The following is a 26,517-nucleotide window of genomic DNA, read 5'->3' as shown; positions in this document are numbered from 1 at the left end:
ATATATCGATTTAACTCCACCATCGTAATACCGATTTATCCATTTCATCTTCAACAAAATTTCGGAGTGAGCATTTCAACTCTACTAAATCGATTTATTCATGACAGCAAACGCTAAATCGATGTTGCTCTCTCCGATGTAGTGAAACACCGGTTTAATCATTGCGAGAATGTACAGAACAGAGTCCGATCTGCCGTAGCGTAAGGGAAAGATTCAAGGTCAACTATCAACTCATTCTCTTGGTAACACGTGCGCTCAACTTCTTTGGCTATTTGCCAAAATCACATCAGGTGCAGGGGTTGGTGTAGTTAAATCGGAATGGGCCATTGAATCTCTTCATTCAAAACTAATTCACTAGGTTATATCGATATTTGGCGGTTGAAAAAAAAAACTCCGATATAGCAGGGATCGGTGCAATTGAATCTCCTCATTCAGATCGATATAGCAGGGATCGGTGCAGTTGAATCTCCTCATTCAGATTTCAAGTTTATATCGATATTTGCGGAGGATTTTTTACCACCAAGTGTATGTGATTGTCATCTCTTTAGAATTCCGATTTTAGGATATCTTGCTCGTGCAGGAGGGAAAATTCCCATCTTCAATTTTACATATCCTGATTTCTGAAATAGGTTTCTTTCCGTAATATCTTTAAATATCTTACCGGGTTTTTTTTCAGCGTGTATGTTACATTAATTCTTTCCGTACCGTTCGGTTTCTGTTTGCTCGCGCTAACTGAAGTCGCTAAATAAAATTGGTGTTTTGTTTTAATTGGAATAAATTGTAAAAAAATTTTTCGGAAATTTACTAATTTTATCTTTCGTAACTGCCTTTTTTTGTGATCTTTTTATTTATTATTATTCTTTTTCGTTAATTTCTCGCGTGTTTATTATAAATGTTGGGAGACTTATCTTTTTATGGCGCATTACGGGGGCTATTTCCGTATCGTTCGGATGCGTAATGCATGCGCAGTTAAAAGATTTCACCTGAATAAGACGTGTATCGTGATGTTTTTTTTTTTTTTTTAAATTTATTATTATTTTTTTTGTAGTTTCTCGCGTGCATAATGTTAAGTTTAGAGATTTATCTTTTTAAGGCATGTGCATTACGGGTCTATTTTCGTATTGTTCGGTACCTGTTTTCTTGCGTCAACTGAAGTTGCAGTTTTGTTTTACTTGGAATCAATTGTAAAAAAATATTGAAAGGGGAAGTTAACGATTTTTAACTTTCAAATTAGCCTTTTTTGTGGTGTTGTTTTTATTTAGTTTCTTGCGTGCTGCTGTCGGAAGTCACCGATGCCTAGCGATTACTTTGGTGCTAATATGGAAAATCTTACCTTAAACGTATTTTACTAAAAAATTAAGTCCCGCAGAGGACTGATCGTTAAGACAAGGTTCCCAGCAGATCACCAAAGTCAAGCATCACTGTCTACGGTCAGTGTGCGGGTGGGTGACCACTTGGATCAGTCTGCATAGGGACCGAGGGTGTGCGGTATTGGTCCTCGTTAAACTGTGCTACCGTAAAGTGCTCGACTTTGCACGCAGGTCTTCGGGCTACCGAAGCGGGGGTGCCATCCCCTCCGCAGAGGGTCAAAATTGTGATGGCATGTCTTCGGATCATCCTCCGGGATGTTTCCCAGACCGTTGCCAATAGCTCATTATGCAGCTCTAGTGCGACGTAAATTAACAAAAACAATAACAACTAAAAAATTAAATTTGGAATAAAAGGAAATTGCATCTTATTACTGATATACTTCTTTTTTGTCATTGCCGGGAAGGGGGGGGTGAATCTATCACTAAATCTATTCGCTTCATTAAATTTTAAATTCTGTGTCCCAAACATATAATTGCTGTTTTGGTAACTAGAGAAAATTGCACCTTCCTTTTTCAGAAAAAATCATTTAGTTGAAACAAACAGATAGCAATGAACATAAGTAAAAAAAAAAAAATGTTTATATTTTCGTGAAAATACATGCTATTTCTGTTGAAATTCATCCAAACTTTTTTGTCAAAGTTATAACATGTTGTAAAAGTTAAAAACATTTACAGTTTTTGATTATACTGGTTGTTCAAAAATATTTTTTTCCTTTTTTTCGTCGTTGGAGATGCTGAATACTAAATAAAATCTTTATTATTATGATTAAAATTACTTTGGAAATAATAAAAAGTCTGAATTCCATTTAAAGTTCTCCAGCACTATATTCCTGATATTTTTAAAAATTGTCCACTTACTACAAATTATAAATAGTAATACACTTTATAAAATCAAGTAAGATAGTTTGATTCATTGCTCAGAAAAAAAATATGAATTTCAAATTTTAAATATATATATATATTTTAACAGCAAACTTTCAAAAGTGACTTTTTACAAAGTATATTTTTTATTAAAGTAAAAAAATTATGATAGGAATGGGAAATTTCCAGGTGCAATCTAAAAACTAGGGCGCAGGCATGATGATGAATTTTAAACTAGTCTTAGTTCATTTAAGCATATTTTCAATAAAAATATTAATGTATAGTTATTTATATATGTACAGAGAAAGTGAAAGTTTTTAATTTTTTTTACTAATAAAATAAATGCAAAAGAAAAAGGTGAACAATATTCTCCAATACCTTTAGTGAAAAGTTACAGAGTAAAATTAGTAAATTATAGTATTTAAATAAGCTTTTGAATATCTGCAAAAGATTATTCATAATCAGAACAACTTTGTCAAAATTTCTGTGGACTAGGAGTTGACTGTAAGTGAGTTAAAAAAAAAAAACATTTGAATAGAGGATACTGTGGATTTATTTCTTAGTTTTGTCGTTTAGATTGTTAAATCGATATAACCTAATATCGCGATATAAAAGGGTTGATTATATTGATTTAAGAAATTTCTATATCGTCCAGCCCTAGTGGGCTCAGTGCAAAAAAGTTACCTATACAAAAATTCCCTTAGTGATTTACAAGAGGTCTGTCCAGGGTATATTTACTAACGTTTGATGGTACCCTCACAAATTCAACTTTAGGGAAAACGGTAGTTTCACAAAATACTTTCTCACACAAACCCTTTTCTCATTGCAATCTAGGTAAAAGAGGAGCTTTTTTGCCAGATGTCTTTTATGAAAAGGTAGCAAATGTTTGGTCAGATACTGCAATGTGGTAAACTTAACTGGTCAATATCAAAGCGAGCTTCTTTTTTTTTAGCTGAGTTTTTTTTTATGAAACAATCATTGCTTCCCTTTGTAAACTTTACAGAAAGTCAAAATTCAAGCATTATTCTAAACATTTGAACATCATCTTATGCACTATTGCAAATTTATTCTAACAGACCTTTATTTTTTATGAAACATTTTTTTTTCTCTGTGAAAGTTTATTCTGTATGACCTAGTTAAAAATAATCTCAATGAAAATAACTTTTAGTACTAATACTGATAAATGCTTGTTTTTATTAAATTCAAGTTGAAATTTAATGATAGACAATGATTTTTATGAAATATTAAAATTGTATTTACTTTTAAGCCCACAATTTTACAATTGCAAAATTATCTTTTTTATATGGGGAAAAATATACCGAAATTTACTTGTCATAAATGATTTTTATTTGAAGTGACAATTTTTGTACAATATTTTTGTGTTGATTTTTTTATTTAATCTCTAATTTCCACAAATTATGCCTAAATGTTCCCAAAATAGGTACCTCTCAAAAAAACCTGGTCAAATCCCTGTTTACTCAAATATGAGAGGGTTGAAAAAGAAAAAAAATTATGATGAAACTATAACACAAGCATAAAAAAATGAAAATTAATAAAAGGATTATATAAATATATAAAATAAAACAATAATAATTACTTGCCAATATAATGACGCTCCTGAAACTTTGTCTTACGGGCAATTAGTAGTACCCAGAAGTAGTTATGTTACCACAAGAATTAACTTAAAGCTTGATAGTGAAAACGAATGAAGCTTGTCAGATGAACACCTCCCATGGCCAAGGGAAGAGGTATTGAGTCAAAGGTAATAATAGTAAAAAAAGTTGAAAAAGTCAAGTTAAGCGCGAAACGTTTGTTATAATATTGAATCATTTTCGAACAATGCAAGTTTTAAAAGTTGAAGAAAAACTTTTACGTGAACTCTATCTTCATTATCTATTCTAAAAACATTTTTTTTTATTAGTGAGTGTGTATCAAATGTATTTTGAGAAATATGAATTTTTTTTAGTAGAAATGAAATTTTGAAAAAGAAAATATGTAAATCTTGAAACACATATTTAATAATAAATGCTGTTGCAGGTACTATGCATTCCTGAGACAAAAATATGGATTTCACCTTATTTTATTATAATAAATCTTTTTAAAGATAGTAGAAAGAACCACGGGAGTTATTAATATTGTAAATTATCTTCAAACTGTATCTGTTCTTCTTCAAAGCAAATTTAGTTCCACAAAACTCGGGCCAGAAAGACAACATAACAGGAAACATTGATGGTTAAGGAATAAAAGAAAAGATTAATTTATGATTTTAGTACAAAAAATACATTATTTGAAAAAAAAATTGTTTTGTTTTTTAAAGCGTATGATGAGGTACCTTATCCACTGTGAAGCTCATGTCTGGTAATCATTGTGACAAATATTACGACAGCATGTCATAAAAATAAAATAAATAAATAAAAATTAAGAGAATAAATACATAAATAAAAATGGGGGAATTATAAACCCATATGGTTTTTTGATCGCAATTGTGCAGTTATTTTTATGGATTTCAACCAGACTTCTTAAATTCCTATTTTCAGGGTATCTGCACACCTGGAGAGTCATGAGAAATCATAGAAAGTCATAAATTTCGATATTGAACAAAATTTGTCATGATTTTAACTATTTTTTAAGAAAAGTCATAGATTTAAGTCGCCGAAAAATCAATTTTTTCAAATATGCTCCGAATATCATTGTGTTCCAAACATCTGAATTTGTTGCAAAATCCTCACTCACTGTCATATTTTATTAAAATATAAAATGTTTTTATCATGTTTTTTAAAAATTATGGTGTTTTTTCAAAAATTGAAAAAAAGAGCCAGCACTTCTAAAGCAAATTATCCTTTAAGCTTCTGTGATTTCAGAATTTTTGTTATTTTTTTTTTAATTATATCAATTTCAAATTCTAGCTGAAACAAGCCAGTCAATGGCGAATTTTTTTATTTGAAATGAGAACAGAAAATCCAGGAGTTTCTTTCCTTTCCAATGAACAAGAAAAGTATCTTTAGAATATAATTCTGCAGAAGAAAAAAAATCATATGTTTCTGTATTTTTTCAGCTATTTTATTGCTTCAAATCTTCCTTTACTCTGTTTTTTAAATTTAAAATCTTTAAATATGAAGATGCAGAGTATAACAGTTTTGGTTATACCTATCATGTCAATTAATGTTATTATAATGCTTTTTTAAATTTATATTTGTGTTTTTGTTGGAGAAAATAGTAACCTCTTTAAGTCTTGAAAAATTATTGGAATTGGTCATGGAAAGTTATGAGAAGTCATGAATTTGAAAATCAAAAATGTAGCAAATACCCTGTATTTTTTTAACAGGATATTATAACAAAATTTAGAATTACAAGTTCGAGGAATGTGTGTCAGTGTAAAGAGAATTAAATAAACTACATTGTAATTCAAGTGAAAAACTTTTTTTTTACATAATTTTTTTACTAAAAATGATTGATCGTAATTGAAAAGCTGAAAATATAATCACTCAAAATTTGTTGATTGCCACTGCTAACCAGAGACCATAATTCCTAAGACCTACTAATAACATATGTATGCCTCTATGCCTGGTTTAATGAAAATCATAGATCACATGAAATATGTTTTTCTTGAAAATGCTGCATAATGCTTCATTGAAAAAGCTGCATAAGAACATTATGTAGAAAATAATTGAAATAATGACTAATCAATTGAATTTACTCAATCAATAGACTGTTTCAATACTGATAAAGGGATGACTTACTTTATTTCACTCTGTACAAAAAATGGGTATTCAGCTAGTTCATGATAAATAGCTTCAGAACTTCTTTTTTTTTTCTTCCTATGAATATTTTTACAGTTTTTTCAAAGTGTGAATACACATGAGTTAGAATGAACTAATTATTTTAATTTTATTCCAGAAAAGCATAAAAAATCTATTAGTTTAAATGTTGTATAATTTTCTAGTTAAGTATAAAGCAAACAGTCATTAACTGTGTATTTTTTGATTTTTTCACTTTTATTTCTCCCTTGTATTAACACTTATATTAATATTTTTTCTGATTTTGTGACTAAAAATTGTGTTATTATTTTTAATTGTACCTAATAAATATATATATTTATGTTTGTAAAAATTTTTTTTAATAACTACATATGTTTTACTCAGGCCATTAAATATTATGATCTTTTTTGTTAAGGTGATTATTTCCATTAAATAATTTTAACATGATCTAAAAATGTGTTGTCATATATTTTAGATTCAGTCAACATTGTTAACTTCACAAAAGTTGGTCCTGTGTTCTTGTTAGCTGTTTAGACAATACTTTGCGACTTACAGATAAAGACGGGGGTGAAGTGCGTTCTGAGTAATTATCATTATTTATTTCAACTTTGCTAACTTTTAACTCTAAAACTACTTTAAATATTGAGTAGGTTTCCTTATATTTCACTTCTTGGCAAGTTTTTGACGATTTTACCATTGATAAAACATACACATCAAAATACTGTTTTAAACTTAATTAACTGAATATCTTTATTTAATATAAGTTTGTTATTTTCACCTAAAATTAGCTCATTGAAAGTAATTTTATTTATTTAAATATTCAGTTACTACTTTTCTTGTACAGATTAAACTTACGTTGAAAAGTAAATTTTTCAGAAAAAAATGTTTCCTTTTGTTACGTAAATGTTGCTTTATATATGAACACTATATGCTAACAAAAGATCTGCTTACTGAAAGCTCTTTAATTGTTAAATTACATTTAATAACACATTTTAATGATTGAAAAGTACCTTAAACATTCTGACAATTATTTATGTCATCATTCCTTCACATATAATAAAATAGGGTGATTTGAAACTCTTAAGTTTAAAAGTTAAATTACTAATTACAAAACATAAAAAATTTATACTTTTTATCAGCTTTTTTTTCTGATTCTATCAATTCTGTTTTAAAACTGATCCAATGTTATAATTTGGATTTATTCCACTTTTATTAATATTGTGCAGTTGATAAAACAAAATGCTGCAAATTATAAAAATGAAATAGAACATTTTGATTTCAATAATATAAAGATTAAAATAATAATAACTCAACATAAAGATTTCAAAAACTCTTTAGAAGAGAAAATTTTCTTATAAAATAATAAAAGGAATGTGAAGATAAGCTGAAATTTTGTTTATGCTCAAAACTACACTTTCTACATTGACATAATTATTCATTTAATATATTTAGTTATATTATTATATATTAGCATATGTTTATTCATTAGTGTATAACTGTATTTTAATAAATATTATAAATATATTACTAAAACTTACATTGTAACTATCATCATTAGTTCTTAACAATTTTAAACAGTTTTTGACAGTTTATGATACTGGATTGTTAAAGACCAAACCCTCCTTGCTCTTTTAAGTAAAAAATCAAGAATACTTATCTGTTTTTAGCAATCATTTTAACCTTTATTAACTATATTCAATAAAAGGAATGTATTAACATTTTTTATTTGGTTTTTATTACTATGTATTTAAAAAAAAATGAAAATATATTAGAAAACAAATGAAATATTTGTGGAATATACAGCTTTCATAATGCCTGAAACAATTTTAAAGCTGTTACACTTACATCATTATACTACTATTAAGCCTTAACTTGCCAGATCCCTTTGCCAATATACTGGCTTTAGCAGGAGTGCCTGTATCGTAATAAAAATGTTTATTGAAGGAAAAATAACAATCATGGTAGCAGAATTTATTTTAAGTAAACTTGCAGTCAAGAATTAACAAGATTTTATATATGCTGTAGGCTGTATACATCTTGTAAGTTTTTCTTTCTTTCTATTTTTGAACTTACCAAAAGATTTCAATAAACCTAATTAATTATCTCCTTATATTTCAATAAAAAAATGAACAATTTTTTTTTTTTTTTTTTTTTTGTTTTTTTGTTTTTTTTTTTTTTTTTTTGCTCTAACTCTATAGTCAAACCCTTCTGTACACTAATTTTCAGCTTATATTTTTGTAAAATTTGAGAAACTGCACATACCTATTTTTTTCCTCCCTTCCACATTTAAATAGATTTCTAACACAATAGCAAAACACTTCAGTGCACTAATTGTCAACTTGTATTTCTGTAAAGAGTGAAAAACCATATTTTCTAATTATTTCTTTTAAGAACATTCTCTCAAAAGGGATAATTTGTTCTTTAAAAATGTGCTGTTCTACAAAGTTCTTCATTTTAGTTACAAATTCACCATATTCCTTAAAATTTAAAACCCAGCTAAAGCAAAATTAAAATAATTTTATCCTAAATCCTTATATTTAAGTAGAGTAACATTTTCTGTGCCTGATTGATTGAGAGCTTAAGTTTACTAAAAAGAAACTAAACAAATATTTACCTCATAGTCATTAACTTCATCTAGTGGAATCCCCAAAAAGTGTGATAGCTATACTTGGCATTTCATTAAAAGATGCTAGCTGATAAATAATTTATGCAACTTTGGCATAGTTGTGTCTCTTGGTTGGGGAGAGGGCGGCTAAAAAAATTAAGCATAATGTATTAAATACTGTTGCCATTTCAACAAAGAAACTCTTTCAACAGATACTGTCTTTCGAATCTAAATTAAATGGGCCAATCATGTCAATAGAAATAAAATTAGATGCTTCACAAAAAAAAAAAAAATAATTTAAAATAACAAAGCAGAATTGAAGTGCAACTGAAAATCTTCAATGGAGGAAAGCAAGATTTGGGGGAAATTTCATCCCAATTTTGCCTAATCAGGGTTGCTGCTCCACAGGGAAAATAACAGGGAATTTTGAATTTTTCCTTATAAACTGGAAAAATGCAGGGAATATTTATTTCCTATTTTCTTCTTTTACAAAATGTTGACCTCTCAAAGAGTAATCTATGAGATATAAGATAGTTCAGCCATACTACACTATTTCATTTGCTCTATTATTATTTTTTTTATGTATGTTGAACTGTTTCTTATTTACTTCTTAAGTTTTTCCTGCAATTAAAACTAGTATTAGTTATCCTAATATAGCACACACATTTGCACAGTGAGTCTATGTTTCATCTTAATATATTGTGCATAATGCAAGAAAAATACAGGGAACTTTTTTTCTAGATTTGAGTTGCAATCCTGCTAATTTCAAAGCTGCTTATTGCAACTCACCAACTATGTTAGGTGTAGGAACTCTTAACTTGACCAACTGTGATTAATAGTGGTACCAATTATTACGTAGAAATTACTTTTTTACTTGGTTTTTTTAGTTAAAGTTCTTTTCCATTATTATAAATGAGTATCATTTTTAATTAGGCACACAGGCCAAAAATGAGAGGTAAAAGATAGGAAGTTTCCTCAATGACAAAGATTCTGTCGCAGTCTCTGGATCTGAAGATGGTTGTGTTTACATGTGGAACCTAATTGAAGTCAGTTTTATTAAATTAATCAGTATTTTGACAATTTTTTGATCCAAAAACATGAATAAAATTATTATTAAAAGCTCCAAAAATGACCAACAATTTGAAAAGTGAATTAAAATAAAACAAATGTAGAATTGTTGCAGTCCACTTAAAAAAAAAACACAATGTTTATTCTGACCAAATACGTGATTTATTTTAAATAATTCATCAACAGATGGTTCTGATGATTGCTGAAACTGTAAAACATTGCTTTCTTCTACATATCAGGTCATTCTGTGGATTTTGTCCTCAGATTGTTACTGCATATTGGGGGTATTTGGAAAACATTGTTTTATAATTTGTCCTAATTGCTATATGATGTGAAGAAAAATTATGTTACTTGTTGGGAGGGGGGAACAGTTTTTACTTGAAAAATGTTCATGTATCACTTTTTATTATTATTGTTTTTTTTTTAATTTTTTTAATAGTTTTTAGTCGTTTTTATGTCACTCAGTATTAATACAATGTTGCATATTTGTGAGGTTATAGTTTAAAAAAATTTTTGATCAATAAAGAGATATAACTAGCAATTATTATGCTGTACAAATGCTGTACAAATATTTTGTAAATCATTAATTTTTTAGTCTTTACTAATATTTTTATTTTATTTTATTCCTTCCAATTTTTTTTAATATTTTTATTTATTCTGTTTTGTAATCCCTGAAAATTGTCCTTCTGATAAAGGTGTTTCAATGTGATACCGAAATGCTTCTTTACTTTTTGTGTTTTTTAAATATTTTTAATCAATTTTAATTTTATCACAAAGGACTACTCTCGTTATTTTAAAATACAATTGAGTATAGTTTCATTAAAAATATATTCATTTTTAGAACAAAAATGTATAATTGCTTCTGAATAGGCTTTTAGGTCATTTAAAAAAGTAAAACACTGTTTTGTATCTTATTCTTAAAATTTTGATGTAACATTTTGATAGTAAAGTTTTATGCTTAGTCCATGCAATGAAGGCACACTTTGATTAAGATACTGCAGGCAAGGTTGCTTTCTATTATTGTTTTCACAGTTTACAGGCTATAAAAGATTGTGTTGGTGTCAAAAGATGCCACTAAGCTTTTTCAGGTTTTTATCAGTAACTTAATTAGCTTTTTGATTTTGATTTTTCATTATAGTCTTAGAGAAAGTCTTTCTGCATTGATAAGCATCATTAATTTAATATATATGTGTTAATTTAACTCAATTTAAAAAAATAATAATAATTTTAAACTGCTTATAACAAGGCTCACTCACTGAGAAAATAGTATTTAAACTATATATTTATAAATAATCTTCCACAATTTTGTTGAATTGTAATTATAAAAATATTATTTATTGTATCTTGTTTTAACAACAGTTTCAATTCTAGTATGAATTAGTATCTAAAATTTTTATGAAAATACCTTCATCAGGGTTGCCACAGCCTCTGGAAATCCTGTAGAATACAGGGAATTAAAAAAGTCATAAAAAACTGGAAAACTGCGGAGAATTTCCAAAACTTTTAAACATCAACAAAATTAAAATATGTATTTATAGTGTGTAATCACTATAAAAGATAAATCAGCCATGTCAGCTGTCCAACTACAGAGGCTCCTCAATCTATGTCTATTTTAATTTTTCAATTTATGTCTATTTTTTTCTTCTCAGTCAAAAGTTATATTAATTTAATTTTTAAGGTGATTTTGCATTATCGCACTTCATGCTTTTTTTTTACTGCTTTTCCGATGGAAAACCTAAAATTAGGGTTCCACTCTGTGTGTGTGTAAATATGTATATAAAAGTCGTAATTCATATCTAACCTGTGCATATTTTTATTATCTGTTCTATATATCAACCAAGATTTTAATTTACAGTCATTAATCTCTTTGTATTATGCTGTGTTTTTCAATCAAAACATTTTTGAATTTAGGGCACTAATTTTTCTAAGAATTTTTTAATTTATTTTTGACTGTGAATATTAGATTAGTTCTGGAACTGGACACAAATGTTAAACTACCCCTTTTCAGTGTATGATTAAAGAAACCTATTGTTTTATCTAGTTGTTTAGTTTAGTTAAAGTTTGTAAATCAGGACTTACCTGGTTCTTGCACCTCAGTTGATCACAATCTTTTTTAGTCATTCAAGATTAATTCTGGATGCATTTTATGTGAAATTAATTAAATAATATTAAGGATAATAAATTTCTACCTAGACCATTTTAAATATTTAATCATTTTTTATAAATGACACTCTTTGGCATTTAAATTAGAAATCAAATTAAAAAAAATATTGCTTGTAAAAAGTGAAATAATTACTTTTAACTTTTGTGAGAAAAAAAATTTTTTTACATTATTTTTAAATGTTGTAATTCTATATCTAATATTTATAAGGGTCCCATTGTGTTTATGTATTCATTTAATGTGATCAGCCATTTGCATTTTGTAAATTTAGGAGATTATGTTTAACTTTTGTAAATTTATTTTATAGGAGACTCAAACAGGGATGTTATAGTCATTGAATGATAAATATCTGCATTTTTAGGTATTATATTTTATTTGTAGGCATTATTTTAAAGTATTGTTGTCTTAATAAAAACTATTTTAAATTTAAAATATTTTTTATAGAGATTTCGATAAAGTTTTCATATTTTGTTTGAAATAACATAAATAAAGTTTACTTTTTTTTTCTTCTTTGAAAATATAATGCTTAATTTTGTTATTCTAGTTTTTGTTATTTCCTGTGTTTGTTTATTTAATAGTTGCAATCCAAATATTTATTTTTAATTTGAATTCTGCTTGATTCTATTGCATGAAATTATAATACTTTGTAGGTTTTATTATTATAATTATTTTGCAGTTTTGTTCGTTATAGTTATTTTTGAAGTTGAATTGTTCCTGGGCTCTTAATGCAAAAGTTTTCTGTAAAATATTTTATGTTTTAAATATGTTGGCAGTGAAAAATAAAAACAGTCACTTTGAATTTTTGATCATACCTGGTTTTATTTATTGCTTTTGTGTGTTTCAGTAATACTGAACATTTTTGAACCAAGGGGCAATATTTTTACCCCTTGTTATATTCCATGTCTAAAGTAAAAGTTCATAAAAAAATTATTCAAGGCTGTAATTTTTTGATGAAAGAAAACATTTTCAATATAGCATTAGAATTGCATATAGAAAAAGGTTTTGAGTAAAAGAATGTCAATTTAAACTGCTTAGAGCATAATATCAATTTTAACTGTAAACAAAATTTTCTATTTTGATCATTTGTTGACTGTTATTTTTTAATGGAATTAAAAATACAGCTTTTATATGTTTTTACTTGTATACCAAAGCTCTTAATTTTAAAATTAGACCTTTCTGAACCAGAGTGGAGGGATAATAAAAACTTTTAAAACCCTGAACTTAAAATATGGTATTCAAATTATATATAGTTAAATAGTTTTTTTATTATATTTCGTATGATTTTAAATTTTGTTATTTTTTAGGACATGGCATTACGCCTGAAATTTTACACTTTTTATTATGTTTGAAATTTTATTAAATTTTAAAAAATATGATACATTTTTTTGATGATACATTTTTTACAATACGATACATATAATTTTTTTTGAACATGATTTTTAAAATTATTTTATAGTTGTTTAATAATTAATATATGAAATAACATGAAAAAGTGTGACTTATAATTTACTGGGTCTTTCAAAATATTTTCAACTAGTCAACAACTTTTGCTTTGAATTTAAGCAGCACAATCCTCATTAGATAGATATTATAACTTAGTAGAAATTTTTCATTCTGATGCCTTTCATTTTTTAGTTACAAATGGAATGTTAATATCAGCATGATATTATTTGTTTCCAAGGCTAAATGCAACTGGGGGGGGGGGCAAGAATAATTGTCCTTAACCCGGGGGAATTGATACTTAAAGTTTTATATTCATATTTAAAACAATACACAGAATTTCGTAAAAAATTGCTGAATTTTTTTTTTTTTAAAAATGCAAAAAGAAAAAAAAAACCTTTTCATAATAGGTTAGTTTTATATCGACTGATACAGGTTTTTGCTAAGTTTTCATATTTTTTAAGCATTCTTTTCATTGACAAACACTTTTTTTTAATTATCTGAAATGCTTCCTTCTCTCCTCCCTTAATTCTCCTTTTATAAGCAATAATGAGATTATTTTTTTAAATTTACTTAAAAAAAGAATTCAAATTAGCAAGAAATATTGAAAGTAGAGAAAGTGGCAACGAGAATGTAGAGAAAGTGGCAAATCGAGAAAAAGTTCTGTGACTAATGTTACAGATTACTGACAGATAATGTACAGATATTAAAATTTTGATTATTATTACTACAAAATTTTTTGATTTCATATCTTAAGTAAATAAAAGCTAAGAGATTCGTTAATGAAGGGTTGTTGTTAAATGTTTTTCTTTTAATTATGTTGTCCTTTGCATCATGGAATTGCCCATTAGTTAGTAATTACTAACAATGAAAGAATAAAATTAGATGGGTACTCTAATAAAACAATTACAAATTTATATGCTGTACGTTACTGGATATTAATATTTCACAAATGAAAATACATAAAGTACCTTTTTGATTAATGTTATAACAGGAAGCTTAAAAAAATATAAAAATTAGACCCTTTGTGTTTTGAAGAAACCCAAAATGTTTTTGTTTTTTTTTAAGAGGGGGTTCACAAAGCTTATGTTTAGTTTTGTCTGTAACTTAAATAAACTTTCATGGTGTTTTAAAGAAATCAATAAGTAGGAATACGTTTAATTTCTTCAAATGAAAGGAATTCAATGCCATATATGATTTTATATTTAAATGCATATTATACATCTTAAATTTTCTTTTTTACATAACATTAAATCTGAGTTGATCTCACAGTGTGTTAGATTAACTTTATAATAGATAAAGCACAAAAATATTTCCCCCATATTTTTATAAGTATTCATTTGAGTGTCATTTTACTCATTAGTTATAAGTAAAATGTGTTATGGATTGTGCAAATGTGATATAATCAAAACATTTTCTTTTCTTTATCAGAATGTCCACCATTAAAAAACAGAGTGTATGCTTGTCATTGATGACAAATAATTAAAAGTTATGGTCTGGGAAAAGTCTATAATACAGCTTAATTTGAGAATTTTTTAAGGCTTTATTGAAGCATTTTAAATTATTTTAACAATTTTTTAGTGTAAAGATATTGAGATTGAAATATGCTACTTTTTTACTATTTTCTCTCTGTATTTGAAACGTAACTGATATGAAATGTAATAGTTTTTTGATTGCCACACAAATGTAATATTTTCTTGATTGTTTTATTTTATTTTTCCTAAATTTTTCAGAAATGCAAGAAGAAATGGCCCCTGCCATTAGTGGTTACTGATTGAAGCAAACACAAAAAAGAAAATTCCCTGCTTTGGTTACCAACATAGTAGCTGGGATTGAAAAAGGGCATCGAGAGAAGGTGGACATTTTTAACAAATACTTAAACTTTGTATCGAAAATAATTGAAAAATGATTTGACACTTTATTTTAAAATCTTGCTACAGACTTCTCTCCTTGCAACCATTTCTGTGTTTAAATATTTTATTATTTGCTACCCCATTTTTAATTCAATGCTTTTCAAAAACACTTTTTCATCAAACTTCTTAAAAAATTTAATACAAATAACTAATTTATCCAAAAATAAGATTTCTTTCTTCTATATGAGTCATTCGATTGCAAAACTTGTTTAAATTATATTGAATTTTTCTGCTAAATTTTATGGGTAGAAAAAATTACATTTTTTAAGTAATTTATCCAGCTGACTACTTGAAATTTGTATGAAAGTTTATAATAAAAGTTAAAATTTCATTTTGACGGTAAAAAAAGAAGGAAAAAAAACCTCCTCTGATTTCAATTCAAGTAGAAATAAATGAAAACGTTGAAGAGGAATAACTAGTTTTGCTTATGGATTATGCATTCAACATTACCCATTTGTTATTCACCCATATCAGTTTAAATATTAAAGCTATTTTAAGAAATGTATTAAAATTTTATAAATATTTTAATAATTAAATTAATTTTCATTTGATTCGAATTTAATGTTGTAACTCAGAAAATTTTCTCTGTAACTGGTGAAAAATGGCTTTGAGACTATTTCTGGATGTTGGCATTCTTCTAAATTTCAAGTTATAAGGCAATAAAAGGGCATATACATGTGTCCAGTATAGAATTATTTTTTCTTTTTCATATACTGGACTTAAATTTTTGGAGAAATAAGCTTTTTACAAATTTTGGTAATACATCTATCATACATATTTAATTTCAAAATGAAGAGAAAACATGGAAAAAATTACAGAATAATGAAAAAAGAGAAAAAGAAAATTATTAAAAGAAATTAATAGAAATCTGGACAAAATATATATATAATCTTTTCATCACTGCACACAATTATATGTGGTTGATTTGTACAGTGGAGCATCGTTTATACGACGTTTTAGTGTGGTCCCAAATCATTCCTATTCATTTTAATGTAAAAATATATTGTTTATACGACGCACAGAATCGGTTATATGTCATAGTTGAAATGTTTGGAAAAAAAAGAAACTAGTTTTTAAAAGAAACTTCTATAGTTATGAAAATATGTTTGTCCATTCAATATATTTAATTTAATTATTTTATCAAATAGTAACAGATTTTCTGAGTAGTGAATGTGGTTGGATCCTACTATTTAAGAATCTGAACATTTTTGAAAAATAGTTCTTTTTAAGAAGAAACTGAATCCCAAAGTTGAAACGAACGACTAAAGATTACCTGAAAAGTTAGCTCTCGCAAAAAATCACATATCATTTTTAAACTAGATTAATTTTGCTTAAGTATAGAATTTCTTTGCGATCGGTTTCCTTTCTTTCCTAAATAATTTCAGTTAATGCTTGTATTGTACAATGGGAAATTTGTAAGAAACTAATGTTTTAAAAATAATAATTCAAATAATTATTTAACTGTTAATTTAATTTTTTTCATTGTATTTATAAAAACTTAAATTTCTTCTCCGCTGGCATTATTTCGAAAAATGTAGTTTGTATAGTAAAGTATATATGTTTGGCCAAATATTTTTTTATGAAAAAATTTAATAAATGTTATCTAATATTATATTTTTTTGTTATGCATTATTCGAAGTAGTTTTTATTCATATTTATTAAACTCTAAAACTTGTAAATTTATGCTCTGAAAGACAATGCGAAATTTAAAGAATAGAAGCTGCATAACTTTATACTAAACCCCGAGTTTGGTACTACTTTTTTTTTTCCTTAAAGATTATTTTTAGGCATTCAATGTCAACATCTTTTCAACACTTTTGTTTTGTTGAATTGAAAATGTTAGCTTCGTTTTTGCTGTTTTTATTGTAGAATAGAATTTTAACTGGGAATTTCTAATAGACTTTATTCCTTTATTATTACTTTTTTTCTGTTCGGTAAGATATATAATGGTAATTTTCAAAATTTAATCTATATTTTAAGAACTAAGGATAATTATTTTCTGTTTCTCTTTTGTATTTTTTTTTATTATTTACTTTTCTTCTTATCAGTGTATTTGTTATGACGAAATATTTCCTAAAGAGCGTTTCTAATGAACGATATATTTTTTTTATTTACACTTTTTTCTAAATATATGACATTCTAAAATAATTAAATTGAGATTTATAGATTTCTCGTTCATAAACTAAGAACGATTTTTGTCTTGGTTTTTATTTAACTTTTTCTCTTTAAAAAAAAACTTTTGCATTTTCATTATGACGTGGTAATTAAAAGTTTCTATTAGACTTTCTTCTTCTTCTTTTTTCAATTTTTCTTAAAAATACGGAAATTGGAAAACTGAGATTTCCAGCTTTAAGATTTACTTTTAAAATTAAGATTGATTTTTATTTTTTCTGTTTTGCTTTTGTATATAATCTTTTTTTTTGTTTATTTTTCTGGAGTTCATATGATAGCGTGGCAATTTTAAAAAGAATTTCTGATGTCACTTCTAGCGTTTTATAACGTTGTGTATAAATTAGAGTAGCGAAAAATTTATTTAATAAAAATCAAAGTTTGATGGTGAAACTCTATAATAATCGTTTTTCAACATTCCTGTTTTCTCAACGTTTTGTTTTTTTCCTTTCACTCAAATACTAATTTGATAACCTTATATGCATAATTTTGGTTTTCTTTTTTTATACGGATTCTAAAATATTTACGAAATCGGCTGTAGAAAAAAAAATGCTCTATTTTATTTTGAAACCCAAGCTTAAGAACCAAAAGGAGAATTAGGTGCTTACTTTTCCTTACTTATTTAAACACTAAGCATAACTATCACAGGATATTAGTCCCAGACTTTGGGGTCATGGTGTAACTTTTTGAGAGATTCAAAACTCTAAACTAAAAATATTTAGTTTTAAAACCCAAAATTCAAATGACGTAAATTTACAACCATTATAAATGTATGTCATCTACGCCAACCTTGTATAAACAACTGTTGATTTTTAGTCTTTTCTTTTTCCTTAGAAAGACAAAACACTAATTTAATACAACATACCAAGTAATTTATGCTAATGAACGATATCATATAAAAAAAATTTTTGTCTTTAATTCTTAGAAAAAACAATATTTATGTAAGAAGCTGAAAATACAGAATGAAATGCTGTGTCCATATTTGTACTTTGAAATGCTGTGTCCATATTTGTAGTTTGAAATGCGTGTCTAAACATTTCCAGCTGTGTTCATTAACATGCTTTTTGAACTGTGTCCAGTTTTAGAAAGTCTTTTCACGATATCTTAGCAGCAAAAAACAAAATTTTAAAAAATGTCTATCGTTAATAGATTATTTGTGAACTCCTTCATCTAAATATGGTATATTGCCTGATTTAAATATATATAACTAAATAATTGAGTATGACTAGCTAAATCATTAGCTGAATTCCGGGAATTGTTTATTTTGAATTCTACAACCAGATGTTTTGTAATTTACTTTAAATCAAAGAAATAGATATAGGCTTGATTAAATTTTGTTATAATGATTGAAATTTCACTGAAGTGCCAAATATGCTAATTAATCTTAACTAATTTACAAAATCAAACAGACGTTCTCTAAATACCGTTTTTCTCAATTGATTTGGAACATAAAAATAAGAGCGCTATCTGAAAAATAGGGTACAAATGATTTAATCAGAAGAGCTGTCAAAAATTGTCCCACTTTTTAAAACATCATTTTAATAATTTAAGCAAACTAAAGAATTTTTTTCAGAATTATAAAACTTTTTTCCCAACTATAATAAGTACCATTCCAAAATACATTTTAATAACCATTTTTAGTTTAAAAAAGGTTGAAAAAATATAGAATTGTAAGGTCTGCAAATTTTTACGTTATTTGTAACCAGGCAAATTTGTATAAGAAAATACAGCGTTGGAATCAATTCATAGTTTTTGATTGATGCAATTTTAAAGTAATGTTATTAAATTTTAATTTTTCAAGAACTATGGGACCCATTTCATACAAATTTTGTATTATGTCATTCGAAATTGCACCCTCCTTTAAAATGATGTGAAAATTTGCATAGCTCACATTAAATATAATTCTTATTAAATAAAAAGTAATAAATAATTAGTAAAACGTATTTTTTAAAGTTAAAATTGAATCTATTATTATTAAAACTAGGAGGCCCCACCCCCTGCTCGCTAACGCTCGCCAACCCCCGAGAATTGCTACGCAATCCTATGTGGTTCACACCTTGAACCATGGCTCGCTGCGCTCGCTTGCCAATGAACACAATGTTCTAGCACAAAGACATAGTATATTATCATCAAAGACATAGTATTTTATCATCAAAGACATAGTATTGTACTTATGTAGAAGAATTCTATCAATGTTCTTATTGGCTTTTAAAAAAGCATATTACCTATTTAGATTGTACATGGTGAAAAAATCAAAACATTAGCTAAATGAGAAACATATCAGCAAAATAAATTATCAAATATTGCAGTTACTCACCTAAATTCAACTAAATGTGTATAATAAATTAGTTAATGCTAGAAATTCCGAAAGTTTTAGAAAAAAATTTTATTATTTAAAAATATAAACTTTAAACCCTAACTTTTCCTTGTGAGATAATAACCCTCAAAAAGTCTTTCATTTTCAAGAACACAAAAATTTGTTTTATCGCCAAATGAAATATTTTTTGGTGATCAGCATTATTGAAATAAATTTCTATATTAATTAACATTTGTGATAAAGTACATACCATTTTAGAACAAAATAAGGGTGTTTTACATACAATAAATTAAAATGCATGACTGTTAGCATTACCCGAGAAATAACATGTGGAGGTTGCCATGCTGCATTTCTAATCGGGGAGTTTTGATTTTGGCAGTTCCCCTTGCCTACTGCCAATAGAAGTTTCAATTAAATTTTTTCCAAAAAACATTTTTTTCTGCAAAGCTCTAAGAAATTAACACTAAGCATTTAGAATTTCTTTGAAAACACAATGATAGATTTGGCATCTTGGAGCAATTACTGAAAGGCTGTCAAATGACTTGACAGGCCAACATAAAGTTGTCCATGACTAAAAACTTGTTTAGTCAATACTAAACTGATTTTCTCAAAAGCCTGACCTTGTGACTTATTTATAGTCATGGAGAAGGCCAGCCTTATTAATTCCTAATTGAGTTTAAATTAAATATTATCATGTTTTTAGGGCATGAATCTGAATTGAACAACCTGATAATGCTCACTCTAGTTATTGTTTCCGTTTTCAAAAGCGCTATATGTTGAGCCACCTCATGTGACATTTGCCATGTGACATTTTTAGCAGCAATCATTGGTCCATTTTCTAACGTTGCCATTCGGGGAGTTGTAATGAGGCTTTTTTTTGGTGCCGTGTAAGAGAAATATATATATAGATATTAGCATAAATTAATTTATTTCAGTTAATTTAATTAGGTACTTTTTTTTTTTACGAAATTAGCAATTTTTACGGTATAAAATATATTTTTGTATGGACTTCCTATCATTATTAATAGTTAAGAATATTTAAGTTCAACTTTTCAAATAATTTTGATTGGCACCTAGTACATGAAATCCGATTATTAGATCAAAAGTTAATTAGTGTTTTGCGTAACCACACCGATGATTTCACTTTTTGCATATTCGACATATATCCGCCTATTTGCCAATTTTTATGTAAAAACTATGTATAAACTTCGTAACTTTCATGTAAGTTTTTATATGAGTACATTATATAACAACTTATATGTAAGAACCATATATAACCATGAAGAACCATGTAAATGTATCCTTATATGTTTAAAAGCTATTACAATATTTTTGAATTGTATGCATTTCTTGAATTTTGAATGCATTTCTTCGATGAAATTTTTTTTTTAGCAAAATTCCTTTAAGTGGGCAAATTCCAAACTTATTGAAGTGCAGAATTCAGGATTTCACACACAATCATAAAACTTTGTTTTCAAAGTATAATTCCATATAAATTAATTTCTACAGTTTTTATCATTTAATTTATTAATGATTAAAAAATTGAAAAGTCAGATATACAAATCATTACACCAATTTAATTCTCTTAAATTCTAAAGTTTAAGTAGAATCAGTCGGTAGAATTTTTTGCGATACGCAAATAAAGAAATTAAAATTTAAGGGACTTAGCGTTTTTATCGAGAGGGTCTTTAATCAAAATTTGTCGAGTGTTTATTCGCGATCGCAACACTCGAATACGCCATCTGGGGAGAGACCGGTTTCATGCCTTTAGCCCTTCTCCCTTCCCTCTCCTCCTCTTTTCAGTTATATAGGAATGTACTACGATATTTTCCCTTTTCTTAATATTTTTCCTTTTTACTTAATAAAAATATTTTTTAAAATTTCCGTGATACTTTTCTTTAGAACTATGTTTAATGTAGTTTTCAGTTCCATGTAGTTTTTCAAGTTAAAAGATTTTAATCTATATGAAAATCAAGAGAGAAACTAACGTACTTCCTTCCTCTATGACTTTCCACACGCTAATGGGGAAAGCATGTAAAGTGTTGCCATAGGAAAAGAGTTCTGCTCTACGCCACCTGCAGCCCATTTCGATCGCCAATTCAAACATTTCTGATTTCGTAAAATAAAATATGAAAGTTTAAGCTTTCGAACATTTAAGAACGAGATCGTTAAGATCATTATATAGAGCATTGGTGTTCCCCCCCCCCTCCCCGCAATGTCCACATATGCTAGATTTCTATTAAAAATTTCTCTTAATTTATATGCCATACACGTATCACATGAACTAGTTACGAATCCATTGACTTAAATATTTTGAAATATCTTAAATGCTAAAACTAATTATCTAAATAATAAGTGTGGGGAGGGTAGCTATCGACAATGTCAACATTCATCTATGAAAAGGTGCCCCAACATAGAATCCTGTTAGCGTGTCTTATATACTAGTGAATTGGAATTGTATTTTTGTAGTGGTAGACACACTACAGTACTCCCCACTATAATTATATCTGTGGTAGAATTCGATGGACGGAAACCACTAGGTGATTCTTTGCTGCTTTGTGAGAAACCGGGAGAACTGTATTAAGATCACCGTACTTCTTGCTGATCATAAGAATTGTATTAAGTTCTTGGTCGTGGTTGCTCCTGTGTTGCCATTAGCAGACGAGTGTATGCAGGCCAACGTTGTGTGTGATCGAGACTGAGCAGCAACAGCGCGAGGAGGTGGGTAATGTCACGGTCACAAGTAGCAAGTCAACAGTTCAATCTGGATCATCCATCGAAGTAGGCGTGTTTTAATCGTAGTGGGCGTTTCCGCCAAGGTAGGTGTGTCCATATTGCGTCCGGGTCACCAATGTGGGAGGGTAACTATCGACAATGTCAACATTGATCTATGAAAAAGTGCTCCAACATAGAATCTAGTTAATCTGCTTTATATACTAGTGATTTGGAATTGTATTTTTGTAGTGATAGACACACTGCACTAAAGTTATACAAAATCCTTGTTATTAAATGTAATATGATAGAAATTATAATGTGCATTGTTTGAATCTAAGAATTTTCTTCTAGGAAGACGGCTCACGGAGTTAAGACACCGGAGGATGTGAGTATATCATTTTCATTAGCAGTACTTTTAAATAGGTGCACGTTAAATTAAATAAGTAAAAATGAATTTCCAGATGTTAATTAAGATGTAAGAAACCTTTTTAAAACTAAACAAATAGTTTTTTTTTTAATTGTTCTATTAAACCTAGGATTTTGTTTAAACAGGGCTCGCAATAACAAAGTATGTACAACCAATCCAAAAGTAAAATTTATCAAAATATTATGAACATGCAAGTTAAATAAAATAAATAATAATAAAAAATAATGAATTGAAAACAAAAATTAAAAGAATCTTATTAAAATTGTATTGCTAAAATAGATGCAGATTGTAATAAAATAAGAGCTCCGTAAATAGTATCCTGTGAATGAGCTTATATATTGCTCTTTTTTTAAATAGTGCATTCGACCTATGTGTGTAATCATAATATTGGAATATATTTTAGGTCAGAAAAGAAAGGGAGGAAAATGAGAGGGCTGAGAGAAGGCGGCGGACCACGGTGGAATATGCCAAGGAAGAAATGCGCCGGGCTCACGAATTTAGAAGGCAGAAGGAACAAGAAGACCGGCGAAAAAGGAACGAAGATAGAAGCCGGATTATAGACCAGGCCAGCTGCCTTGCGACAGCCCTAGCAAATGAACAGATGGTCTTGCTGGCAACAAGATTCATTGATAGGGTGTCGCAGGGCATTTCGTTCCAAGAAGCCAGGAGCAGGCTCGAGGATGACATCGAGGAGAGCAGCTCAAGGCTTAGAACATCCATCCGAGAGTCTTTGAACAGCAGCTTCCCTGCCGAAGAAGTCCCTCCAGTGAGACCCTCCACTTCTGCGGCCTCAGATCCATCTCCCGTCCGCCAGGCATCACCACCGCCACCCCCATCATCACCTGTTGTACCTCAAAGCCAAAGTATTAGTCCAACGCCTGCTTCACCTCCGGTGTCGGTGGTAAGTCCACCACCACCACTACCATCCTCACCCGTGCAAGTACAACCGGCTCAAGTCCAACAACCGGCTCAAGTCCAACAACCGGTGCAAGCGCCTCCACCGGTTCCTCAGCGGCGAAAAAGAGGAAACCCTGGTAAACACAGTACAAGATTGGAAATTTTATTAGAAGCAAGCAAAGGATTTTTAAAAATGGACCCGCCTTTCACTCTAGCCAAAAGACCGCGATTTTCGCAAAAATATCCTGTTTAAATTTGACTTAGTCCACCACCATCTGCCAGATATATTGATATTAAATTTAGAAAAAACATTTTCTTTCAATGTTTAAAAATCTGTGTCATTGGTAAATGATTGGGACTATTGTTTCAAGGTACTAAAAATGACTTGTTTATAATGTATAGATTAAATCTTTAAAAACAAATATGGATTATTTTGAGAGGAAAACGTCATGTTCTGCATAGTTCTAAGAATTCTGCACTGATGATTCAAGGGGATTACTATCTAGTATCAACAATTGATTTCACTGCTCAAAGGCTGGGAGAGACCACCATCCCTTCAGTGAATAATTCAGAATGATAATAAATAGTTAAGTGGTAAGTAAATATATTTGTATTCTCTATAATAATCTGCAATAAAAATGTAAAATTTACGAATTAATAATTGCTCTTGAAAAATGTTTATCTCCATGTTTGTCAAAATGGGTTTGATAAAATATGGTTTCGTTCAATTCGAACGACCCCTTATTAATAAAAATACCTCGTTAAACTGTTCTACCGTTAAAGTGCTAGACTTCGCGTGCAGGTCGTGGGGCTACAAAAGCAGGGGTGCCATCCCCTCTGTAGAGGATCAAAATTGCGTTGGCACGTCTTCGGATCATCCTCCAGGGATGTTTCCCAGATCGTCGCCAATAGCCCATTGTGCAGCTCTAGTGCGACGTAAATGGACAACAAATATAAGCATTTTTTTTATATTTCAAGAAAAAAATATTTTTTTGTAAGTTTTATTTATATTACGGGCCTGTGTTCCTTTCAGTCTCTTAATATTTTGCAATCGAATATTGCCTCTGGGATCCTCTGTAAGTAAAAGGGGGGAGATATGATTTGCGCACTGATTTTGGCCAATTACCTTCGCACGTTGAAATTTTCTGCTACAAGCGCTCTTTCGTGATTGGCCAGAGGTCTTCTTTCTCTAGTTTCGAATATAGTTTTCATTCTTTTCACTGTCACTGTGGTAAAAGCATTGTTTTTGTTAACTATATATGCCCTTGGATACGGTGGCTAAATGAATTTGGATTTCACTTTTCATTTGCTATAGTTTCTTTTTATGATCTATCTTGTCATTTGTTTTTAAAACATTTTTCATTTTAATAAAACCTTATTTTTTTACTTTTTTCTAAGAAGCGAAATTAAAAAAAATAATTTTTTATTGTGTTTTCAACTGTTCATTAAACTAAAAGTATAGTAAATAATTTAAATAATGGTTTAGGATAAATATTTCTCTAAATCCTAACCTTTGATACAGTGGCTAGAAGAATTCTCATTTTAATTTTCACTTAATATTAATTTCTTTTTATGATTCATTATTTAGTTTACTTTAATGGTTCTCAAACATTTTTCATTCTTTTTAATAATTGTTATTACCCCTTATCTAATTTATGATAAAAGTTTTTAGTTTTAGAAAAAATGTACTTAAAAGTAGCACATCACTGTTTTAGTTTAAAACCTTTAATTAAACTAAAGATAAAGTAATTAATTCTAATTAAATTAATTTAAGGAGAGGTCCAAGTTAAATAAAATTATAATATCTTTTATTAAATATATTCATTGCTGCATTTTAGTTTTCTACCTCATATGAAATGAAAAATGCCATGTTTAGTTCGCATTGAAAAGTGTTTCAAAATAAATATAAATAATTTTTCTTCATCAATTTTGTTATAATATTAAGTCATAACTAGGGGGCTTAGCTCCCTGTTCGCTGCCGCTCTGCAACTCCGATGATTGCTTTGTAATAATTGTTCCTTTGCAGAAATTTTTTTTCTACTAAAGTTAAAATTATTCACTTAACATCTTTGTACTAAGGTAAAGATTTGCCTCGACTCGCCCTATTAAAGGGAGGAGTAATATCAACCTACAAAAGGTTATTTTTAGATTATTTTTTTCATTTTTGTTAACTATTATGATTTCAACATACTTTATATGAAATGTTAGTTGCTATTATTTTTTTCTTTGTTAGGGATGTTCTCTTCTCTTTGGAGATAAGTCCTGGAAAAGAGTCATCTCAAAGAATTACTGAGAAGTGCTGTCACCAATTATTCATCAAATTTTAAAGAATTATCAACAGAAGTAAATTAAACGTGTTTAATTTTTAGTATTAAAATTCAATACACATATTTTGTACTTATATGTTCCCAATAAATATAATTAATGTTAAAAAATTTTAATACCTTTTTTGCATACCTTTTAAATACGTATTTAATTGCGGCTCTCGAAAAATTTCATTTGAAAAATGGCTCGACTATGAAGGAGCTTGGCCAACCCTGGTATAAACTATTTCATTGTCTTAAAAGTGTTTCGAAGTGAGACACAAGAGTATGTGACTACAAAACACAATTTTCTTGCTAATAAACACGAGGCAAAGAATAATTTTTTAACTTAGAAAGTAATAACCGCTGCAATTAAATTTTGATATAGGTATGTTCTCCAAACTGTAAAAACTTGCAAAATTTCATATTGTTTGTTAAATAGTGATGACAATCAAAAGCCAGGTCGGTTATATTTTCTGAAACAGCAATGACGGCGGTAGCAAATTTTTTTTT

At 28.3% G+C, this 26,517-nt stretch overlaps 1 protein-coding gene across 11 annotated transcripts in view; it reads left to right on the top strand.

Annotated features, from left to right (window-relative positions):
* LOC122273164 (uncharacterized) overlaps window positions 1-26,136 on the top strand; it is a 38,916-nt gene extending 12,780 nt beyond the window's left edge. For 5 of the 11 annotated variants that reach the window (XM_087150499.1, XM_087150515.1, XM_087150493.1 and 2 more), the window contains 7 exons: window positions 6,465-6,572; window positions 9,528-9,640; window positions 12,131-12,184; window positions 14,997-15,118; window positions 22,729-22,762; window positions 23,208-24,295; window positions 25,935-26,136. In XM_087150499.1, the coding sequence (XP_087006625.1) occupies window positions 23,283-23,954 (672 nt within the window). In that variant the 5' untranslated portion in view covers window positions 6,465-6,572; window positions 9,528-9,640; window positions 12,131-12,184; ... (1 more) ...; window positions 22,729-22,762; window positions 23,208-23,282 and the 3' untranslated portion in view covers window positions 23,955-24,295; window positions 25,935-26,136. The remainder of the gene's footprint in view (window positions 1-6,464; window positions 6,573-9,527; window positions 9,641-12,130; window positions 12,185-14,996; window positions 15,119-22,728; window positions 22,763-23,207; window positions 24,296-25,934) is intronic. The other 6 variants (XM_087150517.1, XM_087150485.1, XM_087150520.1 and 3 more) reach the window with 4 other exon arrangements.
* The last annotated feature ends 381 nt before the right edge of the window (window positions 26,137-26,517 follow it).

This window comes from Parasteatoda tepidariorum, chromosome 1 (genome assembly GCF_982258835.1).
Source record: "Parasteatoda tepidariorum strain Cologne lab strain chromosome 1, Ptep-v5.0, whole genome shotgun sequence".
NCBI lineage: Eukaryota > Metazoa > Arthropoda > Arachnida > Araneae > Theridiidae > Parasteatoda > Parasteatoda tepidariorum.
The sequence above is the reverse complement of the archived record's forward strand: the minus strand, read 5'-3'. Positions and strand labels throughout refer to the sequence as shown.